Source organism: Podarcis raffonei, chromosome 17, assembly GCF_027172205.1.
Source record: "Podarcis raffonei isolate rPodRaf1 chromosome 17, rPodRaf1.pri, whole genome shotgun sequence".
Taxonomy (NCBI): domain Eukaryota; kingdom Metazoa; phylum Chordata; class Lepidosauria; order Squamata; family Lacertidae; genus Podarcis; species Podarcis raffonei.
Window position 1 is genome coordinate 27,412,525 of NC_070618.1, and position 14,444 is coordinate 27,426,968.

Here is a 14,444-nt window from a genome sequence, read left to right on the forward strand (position 1 = left end):
AGGTAAAGGTACCCCTGCCCGTATGGGCCAGTCTTGACAGACTCTAGGGTTGTGCGCCCATCTCACTCAAGAGGCCGGGAGCCAGCGCTGTCTGCAGACACTTCCGGGTCACGTGGCCAGTGTGACAAGCTGCATCTGGCGAGCCAGCGCAGCACACGGAAACGCTGTTTACCTTCCCGCCAGTAAGCCGTCCCTATTTATCTACTTGCACCCGGGGGTGCTTTCGAACTGCTAGGTTGGCAGACGGCCCCCTTCATAACACCCCCAATTTCTTAGATAATTCCTCTGCATTTTGTGTTTCCTTTCCCTGCGTGGACTTTTGTTTCAGCCTATCCTCTCTGCATTTAAAAGCAGAGTTCCCTGCCTTTGACACAAGCCTGGCGCATTCAAATAGTCTGGAATGCATTTATTTTATTGCAACCCTCACCTGCGGCCCCTGCTTCCTCCATGAGTATTTACAGGTCTCTCCATCTCAGAGTCATTGTCATTCTCGTCTGCTTCGTCAGATTCATCTTCATTATCATCAGAATGCAGATCTTTCATTATAGACCTCAAAGGACCTGGGGGACAAAAACAAAAGGGAACACAAATCAGCCGGCGGGAGTTTGCATTCAACTCTGCCTATTGTTCAGCTTTTCAACAAAACAAGTTCTAACACAGTTTTGAAGACAAGGGCAATGAAGACTTGGACATTAAAGGAAAGGCATAATGCGCAGGGGGGCTTATGCAGCAAGCGCTTAAACAAAAGCAAATTTATTCAAAGACCAGTTGACTTAAAACAGGATTATTTCTGCCAACAATGAGATTTATGTTTAAGTGTTTGCAGAATTAGTCTTGGAATGTTAAGTAAAGCAAGTTGGCTTTCTGAACAACAGAAGAGAGATTAAAAACAAAACAAAACAAAAAACCCCAAAGGTTATTATTTGGGCATCCTATACCTGACAAGATCTAAGAGACGCTACTAGTAATAGTACATTTTGTTAGGTTAATCCGTGTATTGAAAGTCATAGTCTAATAAATCATTGTGATTGCAACTTGTTCCGGCCAAGGCATTCTTTGTCTGCCTGTTTTTGATCTACTTAGATTTAGCTGTCTTCTTTATTCAAAGGTCAATGTCAGGTCAAGCAAGCTCTTTGCTAGCCTTCATATGTGTGTCTATGCCCCAGAAACAGAGGCCTATCTTTTTCATGGAACTGAACAGAAAGCCTGCTTCATGAGCGAAAAAAGTTTTAGAGCTAGGTTCTCAAAATTTTGAATTTTTATTATTATTATACAAAAGAATATGGACTTTAGCATATCTGAAAAACAGTAGCTCTTTTTATAATTATTTTTATTAGAATTTTCAGTCATACAATTTCCAGAAATAAACACCCACCAATAAAATAATACATCGACTTCCCTTCTTCAAGTTTCCCATTTTTACCGCATCTTCTATCCCAACCAATCAATTTCCCCTCCTTTTCGTATTGCCTCAAACATAATTACAGTTGTACCTTGGAAGTTGAACGGAATCCGTTCCAGAAGTCTGTTCGACATCCAAAACGTTCAGAAACCAAAGCGCGGCTTCTGATTGGCTGCAGGAAGCTCCCACAGCCAATCAGAAGCCACGGAAGCCCCATCGGATGTTCGGGTTCCAAGGAATGTTCGCAAACCGGAACACTCACTTTCGGATTTGCAGTGTTCGGGATCCAAGGTACAACTGTATACTGTTGAATTTATATTAATCCTGCTAGCATTTCCACTTGCTTAGAATTATTTCCCAGATACTCCACAGAAACTTTCCAGTAGCTCTTTATTTATTAAATTTATATTTCACCCTTCCTCCCAAGGGAGACTAGGCTGGCTGCCAAGAGAGTTCATCTTGGGGGAAAAAGAGGTGGAGGGAAAGAGTTGAGTTACATTTTTCAAATATAAACTCTGAAAATAAATAGTTCACCCAGCAACTAACATAGTGGTAAAATCCAAGGATCTCATAGCACTTTGAAGACTAACGCATTTCATTCTGGCACACAATGGCCGATTTGTTCGGGAGCCGAGGCGTTCAGCTTGCCTCGGTCCAGTATACCCGAAGGAGCGTCTCCACCCCCATCGTTCAGCCCGGACACTGAGATCCAGCGCCGAGGGCCTTCTGGCGGTTCCCTCTTTGCGAGAAGTAAGGTTACAGGGAACCAGGCAGAGGGCCTTCTCGGTAGTGGCGCCTGCCCTGTGGAACGCCCTCCCAGCAGATGTCAAAGCAATAAACAACTATTTTACTTTTAAAAGTCATCTGAAGGCAGCCCTCTTTAGGGAAGCTTTTAATGTTTGATGCTGTACTGTTTTTAATATTCAGTTGGAAGCCGCCCAGAGTGGCTGGGGAAACCCAGCCAGATGGGCGGGGTATAAATAATAAATTATTATTATTATTATTATTATTATTATTATTATTATTATTATTATTATTGCAAGGTACGACTGTATTTTCAACGACTAATATTGAACTTTGAAAACAGAACGTTCTGTATTGGCAAGATTCAGTTTCAAAGGTTTCTAACCCAAAAGGTTAGTATTTGTTGGGTTCTTTCATTCCTGATGTAAACTAAGCAAAAGACACTGGGAATGCTGTTCCCAGCTACGATACTGGTCTAATATTAAAGGTAAAGGTACCCCTGCCCGTACGGGCCAGTCTTGACAGACTCTGGGGTTGTGCGCCCATCTCACTTAAGAGGCCAGGGGCCAGCGCTGTCCGGAGACACTTCCGGGTCACGTGGCCAGCGTGACAAGCTGCATCTGGTGAGCCAGCGCAGCACACGGAAATGCCGTTTACCTTCCCGCTAGTAAGCGGTCCCTATTTATCTACTTGCACCTGGGGGTGCTTTCGAACTGCTAGGTTGGCAGGCGCTGGGACCGAGCAACGGGAGCGCACCCTGCCACGGGGATTCAAACCGCCGACCTTTCGATCGGCAAGCCCTAGGCGCTGAGGCTTTTACCCACAGCGCCACCCGCGTCCCGGTCTAATATTAATACTAAACAAATAAACAAATCCCAGCCTGTTTTCCCCCCAGTTGCCTCAATGGGCATCCATCATAGTCATGGTTTTGAAACATGATTTTTGCTTTTTAAAAATAAACATGATTTTTAAAAATAAAAATAAAAAATTAAAATCTGGTTTTTAAGGTAATTTAATCTAACTAGCACCGGGATTTGAGGCAATCGCACCACCATATCAGTCTACAAAACTTATGGGGGCAAGGCTGATGAAATTGTTTGTGACACCGAAATGTATCACTGCACAGATGTACAGATCTTGATATACTCCCTTTTAAACAGGGACCTGCTAGCAAAGGAAGTAGTATGAATAGGCTTCTTACAACCGTTACAAACAAAAATATACATTTGAGGAAACTTACAAATCCACAAAAAATGAGCTAAATGTTTCTTGGAAAGGGATCGGATATCACTTTTAATATTTCCTGCATTTAAAGCAGCTTGCTAATAAAATACACATTGTGCCATTTATAATAAAAACAGCTCAACGGGAACTTTCTCAGATATTTACATGTACACTGCTTAGGGTAGGGTCTCCTGGCAGATATAAATTCTGACTTTCTTAGAACTGAATAGCGATTAACTCCAAAGCCAAAGTCAATAAAGTCTAAGAAATCTGTTGTAGTCTTTTAAAATTACATTTTGGTGGCTGAAAGAAGTCTTATTGGTTTATGCTTACTGGTAATCTTAAGGTTGCAAAAGGAAGAGAGCAACAACTCTTTTGGGTGTTGTTAGTAGAAGAGCTTCTGTTTTTCCCCAAGAAAACGATTGGCTGTGTGCAAATGACATGAGAAACCATGGTTTATCGTGACCAAATGAGCCTAGGCAACCCTCAGACTTGTTTGCTTCCCTCTCTCCATTTCCAATTAGGCAGAAGCTGTCGTTTCTGTTTTTGATCAAGTGCACCATTCAAACTTGAAAAACAGCAGTTAGTCTGAACTGTTGTTTCATCAAACCATGGTTAACATAGTTAAGATTAACTACAGTTTAGGGTTTGGAAATACTGCTAAACTATGGTTAGTAGGAACCAGAGCTTCTTTTTTTCTTTGGGTGTGCCAGAGGCAAAAGGGGGGGGGGGAAAGGTTACCTTGGTTCGTTCCCCATAAATCAGGGATAGGACCAGTGGCCCTCCAAATGTTTTTGGACTACAACAAGTCCAACAGCACCAATAATGAGTATGATGTACTCCAGTAACACAGAGAGGACCATAGGTGTCTCGATTATGTGATAAACCATCACTTATGAGGGTGCCTTAGAGAAGTCACTGTTTCACTACGGCATTCCTCCTGTTATTCCATTCTATTCTGTTATTTAGTTCACACATGCCATTAGGCTGCAATTTTAAGTCATGAAACGTGGATCAATGTATGTGAGCAATGCAACATGTGGGCCAAAAGATCACATTTTTTTCTGATGCAGTAATTTCAAGGATGTTCCAAAAAATAGCCTAGATCATGGGAAATCAGCTTAGCGAAGCCCCAAGCTCATGTGAGGGAGACACTTGCAAATGGAGTGAAATATGGAAAATGCATCTTAATTCTGATATTTCATTTTAGGATCTCAATAAGCATCTTGTTTATGTGGTTAAGTATTGTGAATTCATTGTTACAAGCATGCCCATGGAATGAATGGGTTAGACAGCCAACTAAATGAATGTTTAGGAAACTTCTGGAGAAAAGAAAATGGCTGAATGGAACCAAACTCCTTCACAGTTTTTAAAAAGGCAGCTTTTTAACTGAACAATGAAAACAAACAATAAACATGAAGAGAAAAATCTTAGTGACTTGTGAGTCAGTGTTGTGTAGCGGCTAGCATGTCAGCCAAGCAATGGGGAGGCCAAAATTCAAATTGCTGCTCAACCATGAAGGACATGGAGTTATCCAGTGTGTATATCTCAGACTAACCTAACCTCTAGGGCTGGGCAATATCTGGTTTTCGACACTGTGATAGATCAGCAGCTAAATGTCACGATATGCTGATATATCACCATGTCTGGAATGTATATGGGCTGCTTCTTCTTCCCCACCTTAAAGAAGGAAGAAGCAGCTGAGATACATTGCCCAGTCCTACTGAGCAAGCCCCCCTACCGCTCTGACTGGGGTGGAGACTTCCTTAAACTGCTCAGCTGGGGGGCAGGAAGCCTCTCGCCCCCCAGCTGAGCAAGCCCTGATACCATTCTGGCTCATGCGAGTCAGAGGGTGGGGGCTTCTTCAACGGCACAGGCAGAAAGAGTCTGAGAATTTGCTCTTCCAAAACCTTCTCAGGCTCTGCCTGCCTCCGCCTTTGCCATCTGCAGGCTATTTGAGCTGGTGCAATGCATTGTTCTGCCTGGACACTGAGGTCCAGCGCCGAGGGCCTTCTGGCGGTTCCCTCGCTGCGGGAAGCCAAGTAACAGGGAACCAGGCAGAGGGCCTTCTTGGTGGTGGCGCCTGCCCCGTGGAACGCCCTCCTACCAGATGTCAAAGAGAAAAATAACTACCAAACTTTTAGAAGACATCTGAAGGCAGCCCTGTTTAGGGAAGCTTTTAATGTTTAATAGGTTATTGTATTTTAGATTTTTGTTGGAAGCTGCCCAGAGTGGCTGGGGGGACCTAGCCAGACGGGCGGGGTATAAATAATAAATTATTTCAGACCATTTATCAATATATCGGCCACCTCTACCTACCTCACAGGGTTGTTGCAAGGAAAAAGCAGGGGTGCAGATAGAACGATATACTCTGCCCGAGCTCCCCAGAGGATGAACATATAGGGTGGTACCCAACAAAGGATTTCCGCTTGTGCAATGGACTGGTCCCCTTCCCCTCCTCTTCCCCTCCTCTTCCTGTGCACCCTCCAATCTGATCCGGATTGGGTGAAGGGAACCCACGGAACAGATTTAGGGGTCGCGTGGGGAGAGGAAGTTCTGCGCAGCACAAAGTCACTGTGCTAGCCAAAGCGCTCCACCAGATACTGCTCACAATAAAAGGTAAAGGGATGCAGCCTTGAAATGCCACATGCTCCACTGCCTGGCTTTCATGCCATGGTCAAGTGCGCTGTCTATATCAGTACCTTGTTGTCGACTGTTCTGAGACGGCGTGAAACTCGAGCTGGAGCTGGAGCTTGAACTGGCAGGACTGGGTTGCTCCGACTTCAGGGAAGAATTGCGGGAGGGGAGGAGAAAGCACACAAGCAAAAGATGAACATAGAAGATTGGTACATTCATTTGTGCCACACCTCCCCACCACCAAAACGCTTAAATAATTAACAATTTACTTTGCAGAAAAGAGAGTTTCAAATGAGATCTGCAGCCGGGTGGCCTCCCCTGCGGGCAAAGCTTTTCTTCGTATGCCAATGTGTTGAGAAATGCAAAGTGTTAAACCGTTTTGAAAACAATGGGCACACTGTTCTAGATGGAAGAGCTCTGCGTACAGAGTACCGTATTTTTCGCACCATAGGGCGCACCGGACCATAGGGCGCACCCAGTTTTTTGGGGGGGAAATAAAGGGGGAAAATTATTTTTCCCCCCCAGGCGCGGGGCTGGGGAAGCTCGAGCTTCCCCCGACCCCAGCCCCCAAACAGGCAGCTCTCTGCAAGCCGTGGGAGCGCTCCCACTGCTTGCGGAGAGGTCCGCGAAGCCTGGGCGCGCTGATCTCAGCGCGCGCAGGCTTCGGCATGCTGGCAACTCTCCGCAAGCAGCGGGACCGCTCCCGCTGTTTGCGGAGCGGTCCGCGAAGCCTGGGCGCGCTGATCTCAGCGCACGCAGGCTTCGGCATGCTGGCAACTCTCCGCAAGCAGCGGGACCGCTCCCGCTGTTTGCGGAGAGGTCCGCGAAGCCTGGGCGCGCTGATCTCAGCGCGCGCAGGCTTCGGCATGCTGGCAACTCTCCGCAAGCAGCGGGACCGCTCCCGCTGTTTGCGGAGCGGTCCGCGAAGCCTGGGCGTGCTGATCTCAGCGCGCGCAGGCTTCGGCATGCTGGCAACTCTCCGCAAGCAGCGGGACCGCTCCCGCTGTTTGCGGAGCGGTCCGCGAAGCCTGGGCGCGCTGATCTCAGCGCGCGCAGGCTTCGGCATGCTGGCAACTCTCCGCAAGCAGCGGGACCGCTCCCACTGTTTGCGGAGAGGTCCGCGAAGCCTGGGCGCGCTGATCTCAGCGCGCGCAGGCTTCGGCATGCTGGCAACTCTCCGCAAGCAGCGGGACCGCTCCCGCTGTTTGCGGAGAAGTCCGCGAAGCCTGGGCGCGCTGATCTCAGCGCGCGCAGGCTTCGGCATGCTGGCAACTCTCCGCAAGCAGCGGGACCGCTCCCGCTGTTTGCGGAGCGGTCCGCGAAGCCTGGGCGCGCTGATCTCAGCGCGCGCAGGCTTCGGCATGCTGGCAACTCTCCGCAAGCAGCGGGACCGCTCCCGCTGTTTGCGGAGAGGTCCGCGAAGCCTGGGCGCGCTGATCTCAGCGCGCGCAGGCTTCGGCATGCTGGCAACTCTCCGCAAGCAGCGGGACCGCTCCCGCTGTTTGCGGAGAGGTCCGCGAAGCCTGGGCGCGCTGATCTCAGCGCGCGCAGGCTTCAGCATGCTGGCAACTCTCCGCAAGCAGCGGGACCGCTCCCGCTGTTTGCGGAGCGGTTCGCGAAGCCTGGGCGCGCTGATCTCAGCGCGCGCAGGCTTCGGCATGCTGGCAACTCTCCGCAAGCAGCGGGACCGCTCCCGCTGTTTGCGGAGAGGTCCGCGAAGCCTGGGCGCGCTGATCTCAGCGCGCGCAGGCTTCGGCATGCTGGCAACTCTCCGCAAGCAGCGGGACCGCTCCCGCTGTTTGCGGAGATGTCCGCGAAGCCTGGGCGCGCTGATCTCAGCGCGCGCAGGCTTCGGCATGCTGGCAACTCTCCGCAAGCAGCGGGACCGCTCCCGCTGTTTGCGGAGAGGTCCGCGAAGCCTGGGCGCGCTGATCTCAGCGCGCGCAGGCTTCGGCATGCTGGCAACTCTCCGCAAGCAGCGGGACCGCTCCCGCTGTTTGCGGAGAGGTCCGCGAAGCCTGGGCGCGCTGATCTCAGCGCGCGCAGGCTTCGGCATGCTGGCAACTCTCCGCAAGCAGCGGGACCGCTCCCGCTGTTTGCGGAGAGGTCCGCGAAGCCTGGGCGCGCTGATCTCAGCGCGCGCAGGCTTCGGCATGCAGGCAAGTCTCCGCAAGCAGCGGGAGCGCTCCCGCTGCTTGCGGAGAGATCCGCGAAGCCTGGACGCGCTGAGCTCAGCGCGCGCAGGCCTGAGCATGCAGGCAACTCTCCGCAAGCAGCGGGAGCCCAGCGCTGGGCTCCCGCTGCTTGCAGAGAGGTGTGCGAAGCCTGGAGAGCGTGAGGGGTCGGTGCGCACCGACCCCTCTCACTCTCCAGGCTTCAGCGAAAGCCTGCATTCGCACCATAGGACGCACACACATTTCCCCTTCATTTTTGGAGGGGAAAAAGTGCGTCCTATGGTGCGAAAAATACGGTAAATGGCCACAGAGCTCGTAAGAATAAGAAATGCATGTATTTCTCAGGCAGCAGAGCGGGCTTCGAAACCGTAGGTGTGTCAAAAGGGAAATGGTAGCAATGGCTAAAACAAGCACAGCACGCGTTTTTATGGCCATGTGAATAATAAACACTTAACCCCCCCCCCCCAGCTTCCAATCAGGTCTGTAATAAACTTAGATTTATTCCAAACGAAGATGACCTTAACAGTATTAGGAGACTTGTTCAGGCTTCTGCCAGCTGTTCAGGCCCTTTTGGAGGGAGCAGCTGGAGGATGGGAAGAGAAAAAGGAACACCTTTTCTTTACCTTTTAGCACAAACAACCTCTGCCTGTTACCCTGGACAACTGCTGCCAGGAAGAAGGTGACAGGGACCAGACCAGACCAACAGTCTAACCTGTTTAAAGTTAGAGCCTCTACCTTATTTCTGGGTGCAAACGATCACAGTTATTTTATATTGTGGGCATATGATGATTCCAAACTACAGTGGTACCTTGGTTCTCGAACTTAATCCGTTCCAGGAGTCTGCTCGACTTCCAAAATGTTTGGAAACCGAAGCACGGCTTCCTATTGGCATCAGGAAGCTGCTACGGCCAATTGGAAGCTGCAGAAGCCCTGTCGGACATTCGGCTTCCAAAAAACATTTGCAAACCAGAATACTTACTTCTGGGTTTGTGGTGTTCGGGAGCCGATTTGTTTGGGAATCATAATAATAATAATAATATAATTTATTATTTATACCCCGCCCATCTGGCTGGGCTTCCCCAGCCACTCTGGGCGGCTTCCAAAAAAATATATTAAAATACTGTAATACATCAAGCATTAAAAGCTTCCCTAAACATTTGAGTACCAAGGTACCACTGTATTCCATAATCTATTCAGATTCAATATCCTTCAGTTGCCTAAAGACCTGTTTTCAGAGAAACAACATAATGCCACCCCCCTCACTCTTCAAAGAAGAGGCACCTTGCTTGTTACTGACCCCGGTGAAGCTATTTGGGTGGAGAATATTAAGAGTCCATTCAAGAAAGACGAATCAACAAAGCACATCCACCTCTGCCAGCAAGACAGCCAAAAATGGAAATGATGAGACCTGTGACTCAATCCCTTTTCTACAACAACATTTCATAGACCAGTAAAGCTGCCTTGTCCTGTTTTCAATGCATCTTCAGCTCTCGAATGACTGAGGAGGAAGGCAGACAAAATACAAACACAGGAGGAATGGGCAATATATCGATCTATCATCCAAAACCGGTCTGAAGTCCATTTCGTGATATCAGTTTCGTAATTTTTGACGGCAATATATTGCAAATCATGATGTATGTGTGTGTGCTATGCAAAAATCACAATGTCGGAAAAATTGTGAAGCCAGCCAATGCTTCTATGTAGCCCCATCCTTATTTCAGGCATTGTGATGTATCAGTATATTGCAATGTTTAGCTGGTGATATATCGTGATGTTGAAAACCAGATATTGCCCAGCCTGAACACATAGCTCACAACCCTCATCATGGGTTGAATCCAGATTTGCTACGCAGATGGTAGCTGTGCATGCTGGGGAATTGAGCAATGGCTCAGCCAACATCCATATCCCTAAAATTTAGATAATAATAATAATAATAATAATAATAATAATAATAATAATAATTTATTATTTATACCCTGCCCATTGTTTCCCCAGCCACTCTGGGCGGCTTCCAACAAAAGATTAAAAATACATTAAAACATCAGTCATTAAAAACTTCCCTAAACAGGGCTGCCAGACTTTAAAAAACAGAGTAGAAGCTCTATATGAATGTTCATGGACAAGTGAATGGATCATAGAATTGAAAGGGTCATGTAGTCCAACCCCCTGCAATGCAGGAATCTTTTGCCCAATGTGGGGCTTGAACCCACGACTCTGGGAATAAGAGTCTCATGCTCTACCAACTGATCCACATTGGCTAAAGAAGTAGACTTTTAAAAAGAAAGCATAAAATTGCTACGCGGTGATTTCTTGGCAACTGTAATAGTGTGCTTATACAAAGCGATCAACCCATTTCCAGACTTCCACCCAAACTTGATGTCAGAGAAGTGACTGGGATTGCCACACCAGATGATCCAGATGATCCAGATGATCCCTGATCTCCGATGCAGCTCCAAGGTTGGGGGAAGAAATCGACTGCTCACCAGAGGCCAGCGGTCCATTTGCTCACTACACAGTGAGCCTAGCAAGAAAATTGTGTTTTTGCATGGGAATGACCGCTCCCCGCATAAAACGGGGGGCACCCTTTGCGTGGACGCGCGCAGCCCCTGGATCTGGAGCGGCTCCATCAACACAGGCTTGGCTTCGCCTTTCCCCAGGTGGGATACCTGGAGGTCTCCGCCTACCTCAGTCAGTTGTCCAATCCTACCTGGGGGAAGCGTTGCCAAGGAGACCAGGCCAGGTAGGGGAGGGACTACCTGCCCACACAATAGAGGAAGGATCTTACCTGGGAATCCTCACTTGGCTCCAGAGCTTCTCCCACCCTACCCACTCTCAGTTAAGTCTTATTTTGCAGGTTAACTTTTCTTCACAGGTATGTGGACGCTGCTATGTCAAGGTCGCTGTTAAAGGGCTGGAAAGCCTCCCCTCAGAAACCCCTTTAACGGGGAACACTGGTATCGCCACTGCAAAGAGGAAGATAGACTAAAGGATTCTGCCCAAGGCCTGATACCGCCAAAGTTGTGACGTTGTGACGCCAAAGTTGGGGAAAGGAATTCCCCTGCATTGGCAGGTTTTGCCTTTCCCGTAGCAAAATGTCACAACTTTTTTAAGGGGTTTCTGAGGGGAGGCTTTGACCGTACGCCGAGAGGTCGTCATTGCTCTCCCCTGCGACGGTGGCGTAATGGGGGCGGCTATCTCTGTGTGAACATATGTTCTCCAGAGCCAGCCCATCCCCCCCCCACTGGATAACCCTGATGTTCCCTAGGTCCCCGGCTGGGGACTGGGGAGGGAGAACGCCCAATGCCTGAGCCAAGGTCTACCTACATCTGAAATATAATAAAGTTGTGGCCAATTTAATCCCATGGCATGTTGTCTTGAGTCGTTATTCCACATGACAGGGAGGGCCGCCCAGGATCTGGGGGACTCCGCCTGTCCACGCAATATTAAATGCACTGAAGATACTTTCAAAGGAGTCTCATATATCTAAAACATGTTGAGGACACAAGAATGTTAAGAGCCTTCTGGATCAGGCCAGTGGGTCAACTGGTCCAGAATCTCGTGCTCACAGTGGCCAAAACCCAGAGTGGTGGAAAACCTGCAAGCAGGATGCTGAGCACAAGAGCCCTCTCCCCAACTGGTTTCAGCAGCATACGGCCTCCAGCTGCCAAGGCAGAGAGCACAACCTCTGTCACTCACGTCCAACAGCTACTGAAAGTCTTATCCACTGATAGCAATGTTATCTCTGGCTCTATTCTAAGGCTTCAATTCTGCACACAGTGAAAGCTAGAAAGGACCCCAGCAATGTGTTTGGGAGATAACTTTGTCGCCAGATAGTGGTTCAGCAAGTTCTAGTCATTTCTGGCCTGCTAAGACCTGCCCTAAGATCAAACCTATCCATTTTTAAGGAAATCAGCTCTGAGTGCTTACTGGAAGGACAGGTCCTGAAGCTGAGACTCTAAGACTTTGGCCACCTCATGAGAGGAGAAGACTCCCTGGAAAATACCCTGATATTGGGAAAGATGGAGGGCACAAGGAGAAGGGGACGACAGAGGACGAGATGGTTGGACAGTGTTCTCGAAGCTACCAGCATGAGTTTGACCAAACTGCGGGAGGCAGTGGAAGACAGGAGTGCCTGGCGTGCTCTGGTCCATGGGTTAACGAAGAGTCGGACACGACTAAATGACTAAACAACAACAAGAAGAAGAACTGTCCTGCAATGACCACGTTGCTCTCCGCTGGAGGGAAGCTTGCCCCAATGCTGAATCAGCAGTAAGCTATGCAGAACCGTTCAGCTTTTGTCCTGGCTCGTAAAGACAGTTTCGGGATATCCATAGGTAAAAAACCCCTGCCCAATTAATAAGATACTCAAATCCTTGACAAAACACAGCACCAATAATATCTGGCCTCCGTAAAATCCAGCGCTAACTTGCACATTCATGCATTCAGCTTGCATAAGCCCAACAGTTGCTCTTCTGCCGTAAATCAATCTATTGTTGCCATCCGTAACAAGGAGGCAGATTTACAGCCTTTTAAAGCCTTGCCTCACAATCAAAAAGATTGTGAGTAAGTTAATGGAACATCTCTCTTTTTCTGAGGGTGCTGGGGGTGGGGTGGGGAGGGAGCTAACATCTGTTCTTCTCAGATGAATGACATCTGTAGTTTTCACAGCTGGGAATCGGAGGAGCACAAAAATTATACACTCTGCACACTGTGGGATTTGTGCCCTTTTTGTTCGGGGTGTAGCTCTTCCCAGAGTACTCCTTGCACCAATGTATAGGAATAGGGTCTACTCTCCAGCCTTCTCCAACCTAGAGCCCTCCAGATGTTTTGGAGCAATCAGCTGGCTGGCGCAAGTTGTAATCCCAAACATCTGGAAAAAATCCGGGTTGAGGAAAGCTGGCCGACACAGAGAGACTCCTATGTATGTAAGCCCAGTCTGACTCCACAAACACTGGGGAAAGATTGCATGGGCTGTTTCCATTCAGACTGGATTCACTCTGCATTGGACTGAGCCAGCATTTTAGGGAGGGGGGGTAATATTCCCCCCCCCCCGTGGCCAAAGACTGCTTGAAGGCTTTGGTGAATGGAACGCAAGCATTTCAAAACGAAGAACTAAATGGGACTGGCTGCGCTTGCTGTAGCCTATTATTGATCCATTGTCTCCTCTCTTGTGTTTTGCAACGATCCCCCACCGGGAAGGAAGGGAAGGAGGAGAGTTCAGAGGAGCGGGTGGCAGGCACTTGCAGGAGGACGGAAAAACATGAAATAAAAGAAAATGCCCAGCAAGATGTACAACATGTGGTGGATATGTGTACAGAAACATAGCCGACAAATAGACACTGTATCAATGTGGTGGTCAATAGTGGAGTGGTCAACAGTCCAGACCCTCCCCTGCCCTTAACTAGATTTTCCCCGTTACAGGTAGGTATCCGTGTTGGTCTGCTGTAGTTGAAACAAAATAAAAAAATTCCTTCCAGTAGCACCTTAGAGACCAACTAAGTTTGTTACTGGTATGAGCTTTCGTGTGCATGCACACTTCTTCAGATACACAGTGTACATGCACACGAAAGCTCATACCAATAACAAACTTAGTTGGTCTCTAAGGTGCTACCGGAAGGAATTTTTAAAGATTTTCCTCCTCTTCCTTTCGCTCTCTGATTCTCCACTTCTCTCTTAAGTTTCCTGCTTTAAGTTTCTTGTTTCCTTTGGCTTCATGCCCTCTTTTTTCTTCAGTCTTACCCAGCTTAGTCAGAAATTGTGAACAATGCAGAAATAAAACATTGGCTCTAAACGGATGTTTCTAGCACCAGTTATTACCAATAGGTAGCGTGAACCATAGGCAGAAAACTTAAAACGATGAGGATAGGATATGCAAGGCCCTTTAGCGTGAATAATTCCACTAAATCACAGCCTAGGACCCTCGTACCTACGGGACCGCTCTCCCGGTATGCCCCACGGAGGACCTTAAATAGCAACACCCCAGTGGTCCCAGGCCCTAAGGAAGTTAGATTAGCCTCAGCCAGAGCCAGGGCTTTTTCAACACTGGCTCCGGCCTGGTGGAACGCTCTGTCTCATGAGACCAGGGCCCTGCAGGATCTGATTTCTTTCCGCAGGGCCTGTAAGACAGAGTTGTTCCGCCGGGCCTTTGGCTTGGAGTCAATTTGATCCCCCCCCCCCTTTCTTTCTTCCTTTCTCCTTCTGTGATGAGGCTGCATTTTAATGTTTCAATGTTGTATTTTAATCTTGTTTTTAAATTGTATCCA

The 14,444-nt window shown here is 48.4% G+C and overlaps 1 protein-coding gene across 5 annotated transcripts in view; it reads right to left on the bottom strand.

Moving 5' to 3' along the window:
• The window catches only part of MLLT3 (MLLT3 super elongation complex subunit), a 117,677-nt gene that overhangs the window by 12,184 nt on the left and 91,049 nt on the right, over positions 1-14,444 (bottom strand). For all 5 annotated transcript variants that reach the window (XM_053371821.1, XM_053371817.1, XM_053371822.1 and 2 more), the window contains 2 exons: positions 6,073-6,151; positions 428-560 (listed from right to left, as the gene is read on the bottom strand). In XM_053371821.1, coding sequence (XP_053227796.1) covers positions 428-560; positions 6,073-6,151 — 212 coding nt within the window. The remainder of the gene's footprint in view (positions 1-427; positions 561-6,072; positions 6,152-14,444) is intronic.